Source organism: Apodemus sylvaticus, chromosome 2, assembly GCF_947179515.1.
Source record: "Apodemus sylvaticus chromosome 2, mApoSyl1.1, whole genome shotgun sequence".
NCBI classification, from domain to species: Eukaryota; Metazoa; Chordata; class Mammalia; order Rodentia; family Muridae; genus Apodemus; species Apodemus sylvaticus.
In genome coordinates, this window is record NC_067473.1 from 27,036,558 (window position 1) to 27,056,897 (window position 20,340).

At 40.5% G+C, this 20,340-nt stretch overlaps 1 protein-coding gene across 1 annotated transcript; it reads left to right on the top strand.

Annotated features, from left to right (window-relative positions):
- Nucleotides 1-3,694: 3,694 nt before the first annotated feature.
- Nucleotides 3,695-10,026, top strand: LOC127677832 (disks large homolog 5-like). Its single transcript, XM_052172820.1, has 5 exons — nucleotides 3,695-3,827; nucleotides 4,850-5,009; nucleotides 8,205-8,348; nucleotides 8,987-9,167; nucleotides 9,883-10,026. The coding sequence occupies exons 1-5, from the start codon at nucleotides 3,695-3,697 to the stop codon at nucleotides 10,024-10,026; spliced, it is 762 nt and encodes a 253-aa protein (XP_052028780.1).
- The last annotated feature ends 10,314 nt before the right edge of the window (nucleotides 10,027-20,340 follow it).

The following is a 20,340-nucleotide window of genomic DNA, read 5'->3' on the forward strand; positions in this document are numbered from 1 at the left end:
AGGAAACACAAAAATCACATAAGAAATTCAGGAGCATATGGGTCAAAAGATATAAGCCATAAAGAGGAAATGCAAAAATCACTTAAAGAAATGCAGGAAAACTTGGGTCAACAATCAGAAGTCATAAAAGAGGAAACACAAAACTCTCTTAAAGAATTACAGAAAAACACAAACAAGTGAAAGAACTGAACAAAACCAACCAGGATCAAAAAAAAAAAAGTAGAAAGAACTAAGAAATCAAAAAGGGAGACAACTTTGGAGATAGAAAACCTTGGGAAGAAATCAGGGGCCATAGATGCAAATATCAACAACAGAATACAAGAGATAGAAGAAAGAATCTCAGATGCTGAACATACCATAGAAAGCATTAGCTCAACAGTCAAAGAAAAGGAAAAATGCAAAAATCTTGTAACCCAAAACATCCAGGAAATCCAGGACACAATGAGAAGACCAAACCTAAGGATTATAGGTATAGATGAGAGTGAAAACTTACAAATTAAAGGGCCAGAAAATATCTTCAACAAAATTATAGAAGAAAACTTCCCTAACCTAAAGAGAGAGATGCCTATTAAATATACAAGAAGCCTACAGAACCCCCAAACAGATGGGACAAGAACAGAAATAGCTCCTGTCACATAATAATCAAAACCCAAAATGTACTAAAAAAGAAGGAATATTAAAAGCAGTAAGAGAAAAAGGCCAAGTAACATATAAAGGAAGACCTATCAGAATTACACCAGACTTCTCGCCAAAGACCATGAAAGCTACAAGATCCTGGGCAGATCTCATACAGACTCTAAGAGAACACAAATGCCCACCAAGACTACTATACCCAGCAAAAATTTAATCACCACAGATGGAGAAACCAAGATATTCTATGATAAAATCAAATTTTTACAATATCTTTCCACAAACCCAGCCCTACAAAAGATAAGAGGTGGAAAACACCAATACAAGAAGGGAAACTTCACCCGGGAAAAAGCAAGATAGTAACGTTCTTTCATCAAACCCAAAAGAAGATAGCCACACAAATATAAAAATAACATCAAAAATAACAGGAAGTAATAATCAGTATTCCATAATATCTCTTTATCATCAATGAACTAAATTCCCTAATAAAAAGACAAAGAGGATCCTATATTTTGCTGCATACAGGAAACACACCTCAGTGTCAAAGACAAACACTACCTCAGAGTAAAAGGCTGGAAACCAATTTTACAAGCAAATGGTCTCAGGAAACAAGCTGGAGTAGCCATTCTATTATCAAATAAAATTGACTTTCAACAAAAAGTCATCAAAGAGACACAGAAGAGACACATCCTTACTGGTCAAAAGAGGAATCCACCAAGAAGAACTCTCAATTCTGAACATCTGTGCTCCAAATCCAAGGACACCCTCATTCGTAAAAGACACTTTACTAAAGGTCAAAGCACACATTGTAACTAACATAATAATTGTGGGAGACTTCAACACTCCACTATCCTCAATAGATCAGGAAAATAGAAACTAAACAGGGACACAGTGAAACTAATTGAAGCTTTAGACAAATTGGATTTATCAGATATATATGTGTGTGTGTGTGTGTGTGTGTGTGTGTAACATTTAATCCTAAAGCAAAAGAATGTACCTTTTTCTCAGCACCTCATGGTACCTTCTCCAAAATCGACCATAGACCATATAATTGGTCACAAGACAGACCTCAACAAATATAAGAAGATCAAACTAATTCCATGACTCCTATCAGATCACTAGGGAGTAAGAGTAGTCTTCAATGGCAACAAAAACTACAGAAAACCCACATACACATGGAGTCTGAACAATACTTTATTCAATGATACCTTGGCCAAAGAAGAAATGAAGAAAGAAATCAAAGACTTTTTAGAATTTAACAAAAATGAAGGCACAACATACCCAAATCTATGGGACACAATGAAAGCAGTGCTAAGAGGAAAACTCATAGACCAGAGTGCCTCCAAAAAGAAAATGGAGAGAGTATATACTAGAAGCTTAACAGCACAACTGAAAGCCCTGGAACAAAAATAAGCTAATTCACCCAGGAGGAGAAGAAGACAGGAAATCATCAAACTCAGGGCCGAAATCAATCAAGTAGAAACTAAGAGAACCATACAAAGAATCAACAAAATCAGTAGCTGGTTCTTTGAAAAAAATCAACAAGATAGATAAACCCTTAGCCAGACTAACCAAAGGGCACAGAGACAGTATCCAAATTAACAAAATTAGAAATGAAAAGGGAGATACAACAACAGAAACTGAGGAAATTCAAAAAATTATCAGATCCTATTACAAAAGCCTGTACTCAACACAACTGGAGGATCTGGAGGAAATGGACAATTTCCTAGACAGATACTAAATACCAAAATTAAATCAGGATCAAATAGATCATCTAAACAGTACCATAACCCCTAAAGAAATAGAAGTGGTCATTAAAAGTCTTCCAATCAAAAGAAACACAGGACCAGATGGTTTTAGTGCAGAATTCTATCAGACCTTCAAAGAAGACCTAACACCAATACTCTTTAAATTATTGCTCAAAGTAGAAACAGAAGGGACACATCCCAACTTGGTCTATGAATTCACAATTATGCAGATACCAAAACTACACAAAGATCCAACAATGAAAACTTCAGAAAAATTTGCACTGTGACTATCGATGCAAAAATACTCATAAAATTCTTGCCAACCAAATCCAAGAACACATCAAAACGATCATTCATCATGATCAAGAGAGTTGTTTATCTGGTTTATGGGGCTGATCACGAACCAAAACACAACATATGAGGCCCTTGCTCTGTGCACTAACCTACATGTATCTCATTTTCATATGCACTTACCTATTTTGGCTATTTTATTTTTCTGACAGAATCTAATTTTATAGCTTACATAGGGCTGTAAGAAATCCTCCTTTGGTGACACTGGTGCAGAGATGAGAACCTCATACCCTGCCCGAGGGCCTTTCCATTGGTGGCTCCAATATTTTACTTTCCTCTGCCAACTGATCTCCAAACTCTTGCCAGAACCATGATGACTGCAACTCTCTCTCTCTCTCTCTCTCTCTCTCTCTCTCTCTCTCTCTCTCTCTCTCTCTCTCTCTCTCTCTCTCTCCTAAGGCATCTTGGGCCAACTTTCAAATGCTCAGCACAAGACTTCATGAGGTAGCCCCTAACACACATCCTCGTGTAAATCTGCCCTGAAGACTCTGCCTGGATGTGATTTCATGTACCTGTACATAAGACAGGAGAACTTTTGACTACATATTAAATCCAGAGTGATTTCTCAGCAGATTTTAATGGCTCATATTGCTGACTGGGGGAAATTTGAGGTAGGATGAGGCATTTCTGAAAATGGTTTGAAAAGGAAACATACAATTAGATACACAGGGATTACTGAGGTGATGGCAATCAAGCCTAGAGGAAACCCTAGCTTTGAAAAAAGGGTGGGCTCAATGCCTATGCCCCCCAAAAGTCTCCAGGAAAGAGCACTTCAGCTTTCTGTTCAGTGCAGGAAGAAAATTAGTAGGGAGCAGAAGACTGTAACACATGACATCACAGTCCCTTCTTGAACATTCCATTGTCTCCTGGAGAGTTCTTGGCATGAGCTGTGATGTCACCAGTGTTGTAGCAACAGCAGAAGCATTGCGTTTCTCAGTCAGTGTCTAGAGGATATACTGATAGACATGTTTGCCCGACTCAGAAAACTTTTTCGGAGAACCAGTATGGATGGGAGAGAGACTAGAGAGAGGAGGAAGGAAGCTGGCCTTTCATCTGAGAGTAGTGAAAGACAAAGGAGGTGGTCATGGAGAATGTGGAGTAAGTACTGGGAAGTGGATACTGAGCTTCCTGGCAGGGTGGCCCAAGCTGGCCTTTCTAGCAAAGGGGCAAAGGAATTGAAGCTTCTTGGAAGCCAAAGAAATTTCAGGATATTCACAACTCTTGAACATCAAGGATATCAGAACATTATTTTCTCCATCCTTTAAAGCAGGAGATGGCAAGGCCAAAGCTGTTATGCTGCGAAATCCAATACTTCATTTTCAATGGGTATTGTGGTTGTTACTTGGGGACAGAATGAGACCATCAGGAGTCACAGAGGATCTGTGACTACACCAATTTTGGGCAGGGCATCAATGCCTTCACTACCAAGCTTCTTTTAGTTTCAGCTTCTCTTTGACTGTAGTGCCAGGCAGAGGGTTGCTCCCCTGGAGATGACCTCTTGTTCTCAAAAGTACTCTGACTTCCTCTCCCTCAAAGTTCCCACCTTAGCTTTAACACTGGTGTGAGTGGCAGGAAGTATTAGACTGTCAATAGTCAAAGACCTTTCAGAGTTAATACATACAGATAGAGAATCTGTCCACTGCTGACTTCTGGTGGGTTTGGTGTTTCAGTAGAAGAAATTGATCAGTGTGTTGGCCATGTTCTCCCCCTGCAGGGCATTTTAAGGCCATGTCATGGGCCTAGAGTAATAGGGCAGGAGATCTGAACATCACATAGCACTCAAGTACTTGTGGATAGTGAATTTATCATGTGACTTGTGAAACCAGAGAATTGAGGACTCTGAAGCCAAGTTGAACTCTGCACATTTGATAATAAGCCAGGAGAAGCCATTTCTGTGAATATATAGGGAGACAGAGGACACACTTAGCTGCTTACATCTACTCTCTATAGAGTGATGGGAGAACTGAGACCCACTGAGGAGGCATCTCAAGCCTGGACCAAACTCTGTGTGCTTTCACTGGGTTCTAGGCCTGTTGTCCTACTTTATGGGCCTCAGAGTAGTCTGGCTACACTCTACGTGTTCCCAACATGTAGGTTCACTTGTGTTCTTGAACCTACAGGGGCTGACAGGCAGATATCATCACCTGCAACTGTCCTGAGCAAGAAGCAGGCCAAGGAGGAAGAGGAGAGGCTGACCAGAGAGCTGCAGCTCGTTACACAAGAGAGAAATGAGCTGAGAGATCGCTTGATCTATGTCACAGAGGGAGCCATGAACAAGAGGTATGCATTGCTCCAAATGCTGTGGTGTTCATCTGGGGTCGACAATGTCACACATGTATTTTTAAGGTGGTAGATCAGAGGAAGGTGTGTATTTATGATGTCCCTGGAACAAACCACACATCTCTAAATACTTCTTAGAAGAGAGGCAGAACCTGAAGCTTGGTCAAGAGTAAGATGGGAAATGGACTCTTCTGCTTCCTCCAGGTCAAAAGTGGGACTTGTGGTCTGAGTGAAGAATTCAGGGATAGAGGCAATGGTCAGTGAGTTCCCAGAGTGATTTTGTAAAGCCCTTTAAAGAAGGTGCTTTTGGGGGGTTCTATAAGCTGAGAGTTTGTGGTGTTTGTACTGGACTGGAAGATGACTGAGTTCTGGAAACTGCTGAATGCAGCTGGAGGGGCCTGGTCCCACATTGTTCATCTCAGTGCTTGACTAGACGCTTGAGGCTCTGCCTGTTTCTTTGTCTATGTGACCTATACTGAGACAGTATTGTAGCATGCATTTCTTCTGCAATTCATTGTGTTCTCTCTGCTTCTGTCTCAGATTCACTCTTTCTGTCATTCTGTGACTCTATCTCCTTTTCTCACTCTCATGAGTAAACACATGACTGTATGTCTGTTTCTGTGTTTGTGCGTGTGTGTTTGCACATGATTGTGTTTTCTCCTGTGAATGATTATTTGAATTTTCTCTCCACTCTTTGAAATTCAGAGATCTGTGAAATCCAGGATACTATGAGACCATAATGTTACATACACTTGTGATTCTCATTCTGCTCTCTCTGCTTCTGTCTCTGTCTCTATTTCCCTTTCTCTGGCATTGTGTCCTTTTATCCTAATTTGGGTGTGACAGTCTATGAGTCTGTTTGCTTCCATGTGTACATACATGTGCTTCTGTTTTGTATGTTTATATTTAAATCCACACTTTGGAATCTTGTGGTCTGTGTTTTAGACTGAGGATTTACAAGCAGTTTCAAGTGAGTCCTGATGTCTGGGAGCCCCCATTTTAAATAGCACTGTTCTTTCCCTTCATGGGCACATTTATGTATACAGTTGCATCTCTTGGGCAGATTATAAAGTGGTGGTGGTGATGTCTGGTCTCATCTCAAGAATTATGTGTAATGTCTGCCTCTGATGTATAAGTTATCAAGGAATTAGAATCCCTATTGTTAAAACAGGGAAAATATAATCACAGGTATCAAGTTGGCAAAGAACTGTGTCCTAGGCTCATGAGAGCACAAGGGGCTAGACTGCCCCTCCAGAGCTTATGCTGTCTGTGGGAAAGGATAAAAAGTTTCCAAAGATGAAGAAAATCACAGCATAAACCAACAAATTGGGAAAAGATCTTCACCAATCCTACATCAGATAGAGGGCTAATATCCAATATATATAAAGAACTCAAGAAGTTAGACTCCAGAAAACCAAACAACCCTATTAAAAAATGGGGTACAGAGTTAAACAAAGAATTCTCACCTGAAGAACTTCAGATGGCGGAGAAGCATCTTAAAAAATGCTCAACTTCATTAGTCATTAGGGAAATGCAAATCAAAACAACCCTAAGATTTCATCTTACACCAGTCAGAATGGCTAAGATTAAAAATTCAGGAGACAGCAGGTGTTGGAGAGGGTGTGGAGAAAGAGGAACACTCCTCCACTGCTGGTGGGGTTGCAAATTGGTACAACCACTCTGGAAATCAGTCTGGCGGTTCCTCCGAAAACTGGGCACCTTACTTCCAGAAGATCCTGCTATACCACTCCTGGGCATATACCCAGAAGACTCCCCACCATGTAATAAGGATACATGTTCTACTATGTTCATAGCAGCCCTATTTGTAATTGCCAGATGCTGGAAAGAACCCAGGTATCCCTCAACAGAAGAGTGGATGCAAAAAATGTGGTATATCTACACAATGGAGTACTATTCAGCCATTAGAAACAATGAATTCATGAAATTCTTAGGCAAATGGATGGAGCTAGAGAATATCATACTAAGTGAGGTAACCCAGACTCAAAAGGTGAATCATGGTATGCACTCACTAATAAGTGGATATTAACCTAGAAAACTGGAATACCCAAAACATAATCCACACATCAAATGAGGTACAATAAGAAAGGAGGAGTGGCCCCTGGTTCTGGAAAGACTCAGTGAAACAGTATTCAGCAAAACCAGAACGGGGAAGTGGGAAGGGGTGGGTGGGAGGACAGGGGAAGAGAAGGGGGCTTGCGGGACTTTCGGGGAGTGGGGGGGCTAGAAAAGGGGAAATCATTTGAAATGTAAATAAATTATATCGAATAATAATAAAAAAAAAAAAAAAAACAACCCTGGGATTTTACCTCATACCAGTCAGAATGACTAAGATCAAAAACTCAGGAGAAAACAGGTGCTGGCAAGGATGTGGAGAAAGAGGAACACTACTCCACTTCTGGTGGGGTTGCAAATTGGTAAAACCACTCTGGAAATCAGTCTGGCAGTTCCTCAGAAAACTGGGCACGTCACTTCCGGAGGACCCTGCTATACCACTGCTGGGCATATACCCAGAGGATTCTCCAGCATGTAATAAGGACACATGCTCCACTATGCTCATAGCAGCCCTATTTATAATGGCCAGAAGCTGGAAAGAACTCAGATGTCCCTCAATGGAGGAGTGGATACAAAAAAAAATGTGGTATATATACACAATGGAGTACTATTCAGCCATTAGAAGCAATGAATTCATGAAATTCTTAGACAAATGGATGGAGCTGGAGAACATCATAGTGAGGTAACCCAGTCTCAGAAGATAAATCATGGTATGCACTCACTGATAAGTGGATATTAGTCTAGAAACTTTGAATTCCCAAGACATAATTCACATGTTAAATGATGTCCAAGAAGAACAGAGGAATGGCCCCTGGTTCTGGAAAGGCTCAGTGCAGCAGTGTACGGCAATACCAGAACAGGGACTTGAGAAGGGGTGGATGGGGGAATAGGAGGAGGAAAGAGGGCTTATGAGACTTTGGGGAAGTGGGGAGCAAGGAAAGGGGAAATCATTTGAAATGTAAATAAAAAATAAATTGAATAAAAAAAAGAAAAGAAAAAAAAAAATCACAGCATATAGAACCCAGGAATTGACCTTCCTGGGTTTGGGTAGCACAAGACCCAGTCTGTGTTCATGTGTTCTTAAAAGCACATGTTCATGGAGTTCTATCTTTCTGGGGACAGGCCATACTACACACCAAATCCATTATATGAAAAATTGAAGTTAAAGGAGAAGGAGATTATGACATTTCTACACACCTTAGAGAAGGAGAACATTGAGGCCAAACAGAACTTCCAGGATTTCAAGAAGGAGATTAACTTCTATCGGTAAGTACTGTTCATGGATGTCACCAGGTGTGGAATGGCCATTTCTGACTTCCTTTGTTTCTGGACAGGAGAGTCTGCAGGAATGATTCTATCCCTTCTGCCTTTTAGCCATCACTGTGCCTTGGGACTTCTCCTGTCAGTTTCAAAGTCTGTAAGAGACTGTTACTCATCCTAACATTGTACAGGCACCATCAGGAGCCTCTCATTAGAAGAGTGATTCAGATCATGAGAGGGTTATGGTACAGTTCTAGGACTATGGGACTCAGGCATGGTTTTACAGGGCTAAATGTGATCTAAAAAAAAGTATACAATGCCCTCCCCTCCTCTTGGTTCTACTGACCTGCATTGAGAGTATCTGCAACCTACTAATTGATGTTTCTGAAATGCATTGGGCTTCCTGGATACTTTGAGAACCCTCATTTTTGGAGAGACATGGATCCTTATTGATGTTTGGGCTGCAGCAATCATTTTTCTTCCCTCAAGTTGCTATTTGCTCTTTGTGCAGCTCTCAAGAATGTATTGAGATGTATTGTATTAGGGCTTGATGGGAACCTAGGTCCTGGTGGGTTTAATGGGACCTCGATGTAAGAATGGGTGGAGGAGCCTTCAGGATCTTACCATGAAGACTGTGTTTCCAGCAACCTGCACAGCCGGCTCCTGATGCAGAAGAACCTTATGAATAAGAGGTTGGTAACACTGAAGCAGGAGAACAAGGAAGTACATGCTGATTGGATCATCATTCAGCAATACTTGGTTGACTTGAACCTGAATAATAAAGATGGACAGAAGTCAAGCATCCCCCAGGGCCAACAACATCAGGTAGGTAAAAGCAGTGCAGCCAAGCTTATACTGACTGATAACATTTTCCCATTGCATCCATTTTGCTTTGACCCAGCACCATTCTAATGCACACTCCCAAGCAGCCACCCACCTCATGGAATGTAGTTGTTCATTGCTAAGTCTATGCACAAGTATTCTGGGTTGTGAACCTCTTGTGATAAGCTGAAATATGGCAAGTATCCCTTTCTACTCCTCGTTAAGCTAAAGACTTGTAAGGGTGATAGATCAATAACATGCGACATTCCTACACATGCTCATGATAGGTGGGATGCTTTGCAGAGCCTGGAGTAAGATCTAGGTCCTGTGACAGACGTCATGCAAGGATCATGTGACTTCCCAAGTAAGAAGCATCTTGCAGTGTTAAAATTCAACCACTAATACAAAATATGTTCTTCTTCTTGTCTTTGATCTGTGTGGAATGTGGCATTTTCCTTTCTTCCTGTTACCCAATGAGGTCTCTTCTAATTGCCAGTTTCTTGGTGTGCTCTGATAGACGTCTGAGTAGCAGCTTGTTAGCCCATGTACTGGGTGAATGTTGCTGGATATTTTGCTGTGCATGTACTTATAACAGCAAGGGTGTCAGTTAAAAGATCAATGATAACATTCCTGTTGCGTTGGTGGGAGGTAGAATCCTGACATCTGACATTTAGATTCCCAACAAGTCTCTGTCTTAATAACTGCCTTCCTCTCCTAGGATGCAGAGAGTATAGCAAGAGCTGAAATTTCCACAGACCAGGAAGAGGGCCTCTTGCAGAATGAGTTGCCACCTCAGGAAGCCCCTGCTGAGCTCCATCCTCAAGAGCCACAAAATTCCTTGGATGAGTCTTCTACCACATAATTCCTCAGGTTGAATAGGCCTAACAACCTAGCCAGTGAGCGAACCAATTCAGGATTTTATTCCCTTTCCTGTACAAACAATACCCCTTGGGGGAGAACTGAGGTGACTGCCCTGCCACCACATGTCCAAGAGAAGAAACAGACCGTATGTCTCTGTTGCTAAAAGTGCACTGAGAGAACTCTGGTTCATATAATTCACTGTTAGAGGTTTTTTTCTATTTTGTTTTTTGCTGTTTGGTTACTTGTTATATTATTGGATATTATGTATTATTATTATTGCTTTTTTCCTTATGCTTTTCACTGTTTGTAGAAATTATCATTAAAAGCCTGTTTTTGAAATGTATTTATGATGAATAAAAATTTATTTGTAACTCCTCACTTTTGAGACCATATTACTTATTCAGGTTTTCTGTCCTATCCTATAGACATAGACCTCACAACCACAGATGGATCTCGGTAAGCTCCAGGAAGCCTGGGCTATAGACTTATTTCAAAGCCCACTAGGGTATACAAGACAATAGTCTTTTGTATGAATATTGTGGCTTCTCCCATGGATACACACTTCAGCATGTAATCACTGCCATACTCCACCCATGCTGAAATGTATTCTCCTACTCCTCAAATATAGAACTCTATTAGAATGGAGACTGCAGATCCTATCTATTCAATATACTCCATGAATTTCTGCTTAGAGCAATCAGACAACAAAATGACATCAAGGGCATACAAACAGACTGGACCAGAACAGAAATACTTCCCGTCACATATTTCATGACAAAACCAAGTTTAACCAATATCTATCCACAAACCCAGCCCTACAAAGGATAATAGGAGGAAAACACCAATACAAGGAGGGAAACTTCACCCTGGAAAAAGGAAGATAGTAACCTTTCATCAAACCCAAAAGAAGTTAAGCAATCAAATTTAAAAAATAACGTCAAAAATGATAGGAAGTAACAATCACTATTCCTTAATATCTCTTAACATCAATGGACTTAATGCCCCAATAAAAAGACACAGACTAACTGACTGGATATGTAAACAGGACCCTATATTTTGCTGCTCACAGGAAACACACCTCAGGGTCAAAGACAAACACTACCTTAGAGTAAAAGGCTGGAAGACAATTTTACAAGCAATTGGTCTCAGGAAAAAAGCTGGAGTAGCCATTTTAATATCAGATAAAATTGACTTTCAACCCAAAGTCATCAAAAGAGACTCTGAGAGACACTTCTTGCTGGTCAAAGGAAAAATACAACAAGAAGAACTCTCAATCCTGAACATCTATGCTCCAAATGCAAAGGCACCCTCTTTCGTAAAAGAAACTTTATTAAAACTCAAAGCACACATTACACCTAACACAATAATTGTGGGTGACTTCAACACTGCACTTTCCTCAATGGACCAATCAGGAAAACAGAAACTAAACAGGGACACAATGAAACTAATTGAAGCTTTGGACCAATTAGATTTAACAGATATATATAAAACATTCTATCCTAAAACAAAAGAATATACCTTTTTCTCAGCACCTCATGGTACCTTCTCCAAAATCGACCATATAATTGGTCACAAGACAGACCTCAACAAATATAAGAAGATCGAACTAATCCCATGCCTCCTATCAGATCACTATGGAGTAAAAGTGGTCTTCAATAGCAACAAAAACAACAGAAAACCCACATACACCTGGAAACTGAACAATATTCTACTCAATGATACCTTGGTCAAGGAAGAAATAAAGAAAGAAATTAAAGACTTTTTAGAATTCTATCAGACCTTCAAAGAAGAGTTAACACCAATACTCTTCAAACTATTCCACAAAATAGAAACAGAAGGAACACTACCCAATTCCTTCTACGAAGCCACAATTACGCTGATACCAAAGCCACACAAAGATCCAACAAGGAAAGAGAACTTCAGACCAATTTCCCTTATGAACATCGATGCAAAAATACTCAATAAAATTCTTGCCAACAGAATCCAAGAACACATCAAAACGATCATCCACGATGATCAAGTAGGCTTTATCCCAGGAATGCAGGGTTGGTTCAATATACAGAAATCCATCAATACAATCCACTACATAAACAAACTCAAAGAGCAAAACCACATGGTCATTTCATTGGATGCTGAAAAAGCATTTGACAAAATTCAGCATCCTTTCATGTTTAAAGTCTTGGAGAGAACAGGAATTCAAGGCCCATACCTAAACATAGTAAAAGCAATATACAGCAAACCGGTAGCCAGTATCAAAATAAATGGAGAGAAACTTGAAGCAATCCCACTGAAATCAGGGACCAGACAAGGCTGCCCCCTTTCTCCTTATCTTTTCAATATTGTACTTGAGGTACTAGCTCGGGCAATTCAACAACATAAGGAGGTCAAAGGGATACAAATTGGAAAGGAAGAAGTCAAACTATCATTATTTGCAGACGACATGATAGTCTACCTAAGTGACCCAAAAAACTCCACTAGAGAGCTCCTACAGCTGATAAACAACTTCAGCAAAGTGGAAGGTTATAAAATCAACTCAAGCAAATCAGTGGCCTTCCTATACTCAAAGGATAAGCAGGCTGAGAAAGAAATTAGGGAAATGACCCCCTTCACAATAGCCTCAAACAGTATAAAGTATCTTGGGGTGACTCTTACCAAACATGTGAAAGATCTGTATGACAAGAACTTCAAGACTCTGAAGAAGGAAATGGAAGAAGACCTCAAAAAATGGGAAAACCTCCCATGCTCATGGATCGGTAGAATCAATATAATTAAAATGGCCATTTTGACAAAAGCAATATACAGATTCAATGCAATACCCATCAAAATCCCAACTCAATTCTTCACAGAGTTAGAAAGAGCAATTATCAAATTCATCTGGAACAACAAAAAAACCAGGATAGCTAAAACTATTCTCAGCAACAAAAGAAAATCTGGGGGAATCAATATCCCTGACCTCAAGCAATACTACAGAGCACTAGTGTTAAAAACTGCATGGTATTGGTACAGTGACAGGCAGGAGGATCAATGGAACAGGATTGAAGATCCAGAAATGAACCCACACACCTATGGCCACTTGATCCTCGACAAAGAGGCTGAAAACATCCAATGGAAAAAAGATAGCCATTTCAACAAATGGTGCTGGTTCAACTGGAGGTCAGCATGCAGAAGAATGCGAGTTGATCCATCCTTGTCTCCTTGTACTAAGCTCAAATCCAAATGGATCAAGGACCTCCACATAAAGCCAGACACTCTGAAGCTAATAGAAAAGAAACTGGGGAAGACCCTTGAGGACATCGGTACAGGGAGAAAGTTTCTGAACAGAACACCAATAGCGTATGCTCTAAGAGCAAGAATTGACAAATGGGACATCATAAAGTTACAAAGTTTCTGTAAGGCAAAGGACACCATCAAGAGGACAAATTGGCAACCAACAAATTGGGTAAAGATCTTCACCAATCCTACATCAGATAGAGGGCTAATATCCAATATATATAAAGAACTCAAGAAGTTAGACTCCAGAAAACCAAACAACCCTATTAAAAAATGGGGTACAGAGTTAAACAAAGAATACTCACCTGAAGAACTTCGGATGGCAGAGAAGCATCTTAAAAAATGCTCAACTTCATTAGTCATTAGGGAAATGCAAATCAAAACAACCCTGAGATTTCATCTTACACCAGTCAGAATGGCTAAGATTAAAAATTCAGGAGACAGCAGGTATTGGAGAGGGTGTGGAGAAAGAGGAACACTCCTCCACTGCTGGTGGGGTTGCAAATTGGTACAACCACTCTGGAAATCAGTCTGGCGGTTCCTCTGAAAACTGGGCACCTCACTTCCAGAAGATCCTGCTATAACTCTCCTGGGCATATACCCAGAAGATTCCTCACCATGTAATAAGGATACATGCTCTACTATGTTCATAGCAGCCCTATTTATAATTGCCAGATGCTGGAAAGAACCCAGGTATCCCTCAACAGAAGAGTGGATGCAAAAAATGTGGTATATCTACACATTGGAGTACTATTCAGCCATTAGAAACAATGAATTCATGAAATTCTTAGGCAAATGGATGGAGCTAGAGAACATCATACTAAGTGAGGTAACCTAGACTCAAAAGGTGAATCTTGGTATGCACTCACTAATAAGTGGTTATTAACCTAGAAAACTGGAATACCCAAAACATAATCCACACATCAAATGAGGTACAAGAAGAAAGGAGGAGTGGCCCCTGGTTCTGGAAAGACTCAGTGAAACAGTATTCAGCAAAACCAGAATGGGGAAGTGGGAAGGGGTGGGTGGAAGGACAGGGGAAGAGAAGGGGGCTTACGGGACTTTCGGGGAGTGGGGGGGCTAGAAAATGGGAAATCATTTGAAATGTAAATAAATTATATCGAATAAAAAAAATTTAAAAAAAAGAGAAAACTGAAAAAAAAAAAGAAAAGGGGAAATCATTTGAAATGTAAATAAATTATATCGAATAAAAAAATTTAAAAAAGAATATATCAAATAAAAAAAGGAGTGGCCAACGGAAAAAAAATGTGGTATATATACACAATGGAGTACTATTCAGCCATTAGAATCAATAAATTCATGAAATTCTTAGGCAAATGGATGGAGCTGGAGAACATCATACTAAGTGAGGTAACCCAGACTCAAAAGATCAATCATAGTATGCACTCACTAATAAGTGGCTGTTAACCTAGAAAACTGGAATACCCAAAACATAATCCACACATCAAATGAGGTACAAGAAGAATGGAGGAGTGGCCCCTTGTTCTAGAAAGACTCAGTGAAGCAGTATAGGGCAAAACCAGAACAGGGAAGTGGTAAGGGTTGGGTGGGAAAACAGGAGGAGGGAAGGGGGCTGATGGGACTTTCGGGGAGTGGGGGTCTAGAAAAGGGGAAATCATTTGAAATGTAAATAAAAAATATATCGAATTAAAAAAATGGGGAAAAAAGAAGGTTTCCTTGAGTAAAAATGGAAATGCTACTACTCCAATGAGTAGCACCCTCCGGTAGTATAATGCCCAGTTTTCTGAGGAACCAGCAGACTGATTTCCAGAGTGGTTGTACCAGCTTGCAACCCCACCAGCAGTGGAGGAATGTTCCTCTTTGTCCACATCCTTATCAGCACCATTTATTAAAAAGGCTATCTTTTTTCCACTGGATAGTTTTAGCTCCTTTGTCAAAGGTCAAGTGACCAGGAGTGTGGGTTCATTTCTGGGTCTTTAATTCTATTCTTTTAATCTACCTGCCTTTCACTGTACAAAGCTTCAGTACTAGTGATACAAGCATCTCAACATTAAACCAGATACACTGCATCTAATACAACAGAAAGTGGGGAATACAACAGAAAGTGGGGAAGAGCCTTGAACACATAGGCAAAAGGGAAACCTTCATGGACAGAATACCAATGGCTTATGCTTTAAGATCAAATACAGACAAATGGCACCTCACAGAATTGCAAAGCTTCTGTAAGGCAAAGGACACTTTCAATAAGACAAAACAGCAACCTACAGATTGAGTAAATTTTTTTACCAACCCTACATCTGATAGAGGGCACATATCTAAAATATACAGAGAACTCAACAAGTTAGACTCCAGAGAACCAAATAGTCCTATTAAAAAAGAGGAGTGCTGAGCTAAAAAGAGAATTCTCAGAGAATGCCTGAGAAGTACTTAAAGAACTGTTGAACATCCTTAGTCAACAGGGAAATACAAATCAAAACAACCTTCAGATTCGACTTCACAGGTGACAGCAAATGATAGCCAGGCTGTGGGTAAAAGGGAACAATCCTCCATTGTTGGTGGGAATTCAAGATGGTAAAACAACTTTACAAATCAATCTGGCAAAACAACTTTACAAATCAATCTGGCAGTTCCTAAGAAAATTGGAAATAGTTTTTACCTGAAGACCCGGCTATACAACTACTGGACATATACTCAAAAAGTATTCCAACACATAATAAGGACAGAATTTCTACTATGTTCATAGCAGTCTTATTTATAATAGCCAGAAGTTGGAAAGAACCAAGATGTCTCTCTACAGAAGAATGGATACAGAAAATGTGGTTGCAGAATAGAGTACTACCAAGCAATTGAAAACAATGACTTCATACAATTAGCAGGAAAATGAAAGATCTAGAAAATATCATCCTGAGTGAGGTAACACAGACACAAAGGAACACACATGATATGTGGTACTTATCAGTGAATATTTGCCCTAAAGTTCACAATGCCCATGATATAACCCATAGACACTATGGAGCTTAGAAGGAAGGAAGACCAGTGTATGGATGCTTCAGGCCTGCATTGAGGAGGTAACAGATGATGGTGGGAGGTGGAGGTAGAGGAGACCTGGGAGGGAGAGAGGAGGGAGAGGAAATGCAGGGACAGTATCAGGTACTGGAGACGATAGGAGAGAGGTAAAGAGGGTCTGGAAAGGAAACAAAAATATGTAGCAGCGAGGATGAGGAACTAGGGTTACCTGAAGGACACAGACAACAGGGAAATGTGAGGCTCCCAGGAACCAAAGGGGATGACTTTAGCTGAAATGTGTAGAGAAGAGGGAGATAGAACCTGTAGAGACCACCTCCAGTGTATAGTTACACCTCCACATACCCCTCCTGCCCCTGTGACCCCCCCCCCCATCCTTCAAGGAACGATGCCATCCACTCACTTCAAAATTCTTAAGCCAGAAATGTTCCTGAGGAAAGGAAGAGTGAGGACTACAAATGGTCCAGAGACTGAAAGAAGGGCCATCCAGGGACTGTCCTATCTGGGGATACATCATGTCTGCAGACACCAAACCAGACACTGTTGCTGTGGTAAAGAGGTGCTTGCTGCCAGTATCCTCTCGTGAAGGTTCTTAGGGAAGTCCAGCCAGCAACTGACCATTGGAGCCAACCATTAGACTGAGCTCAGGGAACCTCGTCAGGGAGCTGACAGAAAAGCTGGAGCAGCAGAGGGGAATTGCAACTCAATTGGAAGAACATCTGCAGCCAGGACCACCTGGTGCTCCCAGTGACTAGACCACAAATGAAGGAGTGTTCAGGGAAGGATCTATATCTCTAGATACATTGTAGCAGAAGATGGCCTTGCCTGACAGCAATGGGAAAAGAGGCACTTAGTCTTGAAGAGGTTTGATGCCCTAGTGTAGGATGCTGTAGCAGTAGGGCAGGAGAGGGTTGGTGAGTGGGAGAGTGCCCTCGTACAGGCAAAGTGGAGTGGGAAAGGGCAGATGTTGTTTGAGGGGTTGTTGGAGGGGTAACCAGGAAGTGGTATATCATATGATATGTAATTGAATGGAATGATTAATAAATAAATTTTAAAAATGCACATATTCCAGCCATTTAATTTTAACAATGAAGACTCAAGAGCCAGATGCTGGGGTGAAAACTTGCCAACTCAAAGAGGCAGGGAAAGCACTCAACTGACCTTCCTGTTCCACACTGTTCTAAATATCTGTCAACTTAAATACCTTCCTTTGGTTTAGTTATATTCATTCCCTTTCAACTGGTTACTTGCTCTGCCTCTTGACCTTCATTTCCTTGGTAGTAAAGGTGTGTGCTAGAGTTGAGCCACGGGGCAAGAAAGTACAATAAACAGAAAACTCTTGGGTTAAAGGACAATGCTAGGGCTGAGGTAAACTGTAAAATGTTTTGTATGTTTGTTTGTTTCATACAATCTTGGAATTTGCAATCTGAACAAATATCCTGGAACATAAGTTAGCAATGTTACCTTCATTGTAGAAATCCAGCTCTCTGTCAATTGTTCTGGTTGTTCACAGACATGTCTGAGTGCATCATCATGGGAACACAATGATCCCAACAAAGATCAGAAGATCTTGAAGGTGTTGCACATGGCCAATAAGGACCTATAAGGTACCAAGGACATCCCTGATCCTTATGACAAGGGATAAATTACCCATCTTCCTGTCACATAATTAATTGCAAGATGTCACTATTCCCGACATTGGCTCATTGTCCTAAGTGCTGCTAAATGGAAGGGTTCATGCCCAGGGGTCACTCTACAAATCAATAAACACTGAATTCAGTTAAACAGGGATGGTTTATTGAATGCATATCTAAACACTGAACAATCAGGGCAACAGATCAATAATATGCACTACCTACTTCTCAGGGCCAGCTCCGTGTAAAAACCACAAAGAGTTCATGCACAAGGGCTGGAAATGCTGGGCCCTGACTCAAGCTATTAGACCTAATAGTAATACTGACCTTGAACTTAATGGATCCTATGGGAATTATATAGATGTGGAAATTAATAAGATTAACATACCTCACAACATACAGAACATTCCATGGTACATGGTCAGCATGACCCTGCTCTAAAGATGTTTTTTTTTCTTTTGTTTTACATACATGACTGGGAGGCATATTACAGCAACAGTATGAAATAGATGGCTGGATGTGACAAATTTACTACAAATATGCAAGGGGGAGCAAGCCTTATCAAGAAGTACTATATCATTATGAAAGATGTCTGCATGACCTTACCTCGTTTACATAAGTTCTGTGGCCTCAACCTGAGCTCCTTGGAAGGAGAACAGAAAATGTGTTTGTTACCTGAAAGCAGGGGCCTGAGCAGTGTTGCTCAGCCTTCTCGGTGCCCATTCCACCTCATTCTGTCCCTGCAGGGGATCCCAAAGTGTCCTTCCACATTTACTGTGAACCATGCCTAAGTACACAAAGGACAGGACACAGTACTGGTGACCCCCTCATCACTTATGCTCCATTTTCCAGGAATGTACATGTGTAAGAAAATGCAATGTGTTCACTTGTTACTGACACTTATCACATCTTACTGAGGGCAGTAATTGCTTGTCTACACCCAATTATATAAAAAATCATGACCCAGGGAAGTATAAGATAAATCTGAGATGGAAGTACATGAACTCTGCCCTGTACGGAACTAAGAAATATGGGGGTGGGAGAAAGATGTATGATTAAATAGCCTGCTAGATTCACATTGTGTCTGCTTGATTTAATCTCAGGACAAGAAAGTGGAGTATCTCTGATGGCTTCTGTCTAGCCCCTTGAAAGGTTCACTAGGCTATAACCTCAGCACTTGATACTTCATGATGGGGCTCCAGCACTCAGGGAAGGTAGAAATTGTCATTGATACAGTATCATGCTAGCAGCATGGCATATTAAACAGTTGTTGAGAAGGTGATACCCACTTTCATTTGTTCTTAATGTGGACCCAGGGAAAGAGAGAACAAAATCTTTAGAAAAGAAAGATCATTTTCATTTCTCCACTTTCCCAGAATGAAAGACAAATGAGAGAATGGTAAGTTCTTTATTATAGACAAGGATTTGTTGCTGAGGCCTTCTATATATGGTATTTTTCAGTGTTGTTTCCTGAAACAGAATCTGAAATATTCCATGTTGTCCTCTACCTGGCTTGCCAGGTTAACCTTCAGCTCAGATATTCCTCCTTCCACTTTCTAATAGCTAGTCTTAAAAGTGGGGCTCCTAGGACTCTTAGGACAACACTAGTCACTGAAGGAGACCTAGGTTGTCTAATGGTGAGGCCTGTACCCACCAGTATAGCTACAGCCATTTTGTTCCATGTCTGACCCCTATTTCATATTGTTGCTGTAATATGCCAGCCATTCACTGACACAGAAAAACTAACTTGTCTCAGAGTAAGGTCATGGTGATCACATCCCATTATGTTTAGTATGATGTTTGTTAACCTTACAGTGTTTTAAAACCTTTACATGGGAACCATCAAATTAAGATCCAATATGCACTCTTACATCTGAAATGACCTGATCAGAACTGACCACTTCCTATAATCTACTTGTGCTTGTTTTGTTTTGTTTTGTTTTTAATTTAAAAGTTGACAAAGACAGATGTTTGGGTTTACTGCTTAGCAACCACAACCTGAGCTATCATTCTGATTGATCAGTATTAAGGTCTGAATTCAATAAACCTTCCCTGTCTGACTGAGATAAGTGTTGTGTGGTTTATGGCCCCACTTGTGAACTCAAAGACAGATGCTAGGCCCTTGCTCTGTGCACTAACCTATATCTATTATATTATCCTACACCCTCTACTTGCACTCCATTATTGCTGTTGAATATTTTATTTTTTCTTACAGAATCTCGTTTTATAGCTTACAGAGGGCTGTAAGCAATCCTCCTTTGGTGACTCTGGTACAGAGATGAGAGCCTCATACTCATCCTGAGGGTCTTTCCATTGGTAGCTCCAATATTCTAGTTTCCCCTACCAACAGATCTCAAAACTGTTGCCAGCACCATGATGACTGCAACTCTCTCTCCTAAGGCATC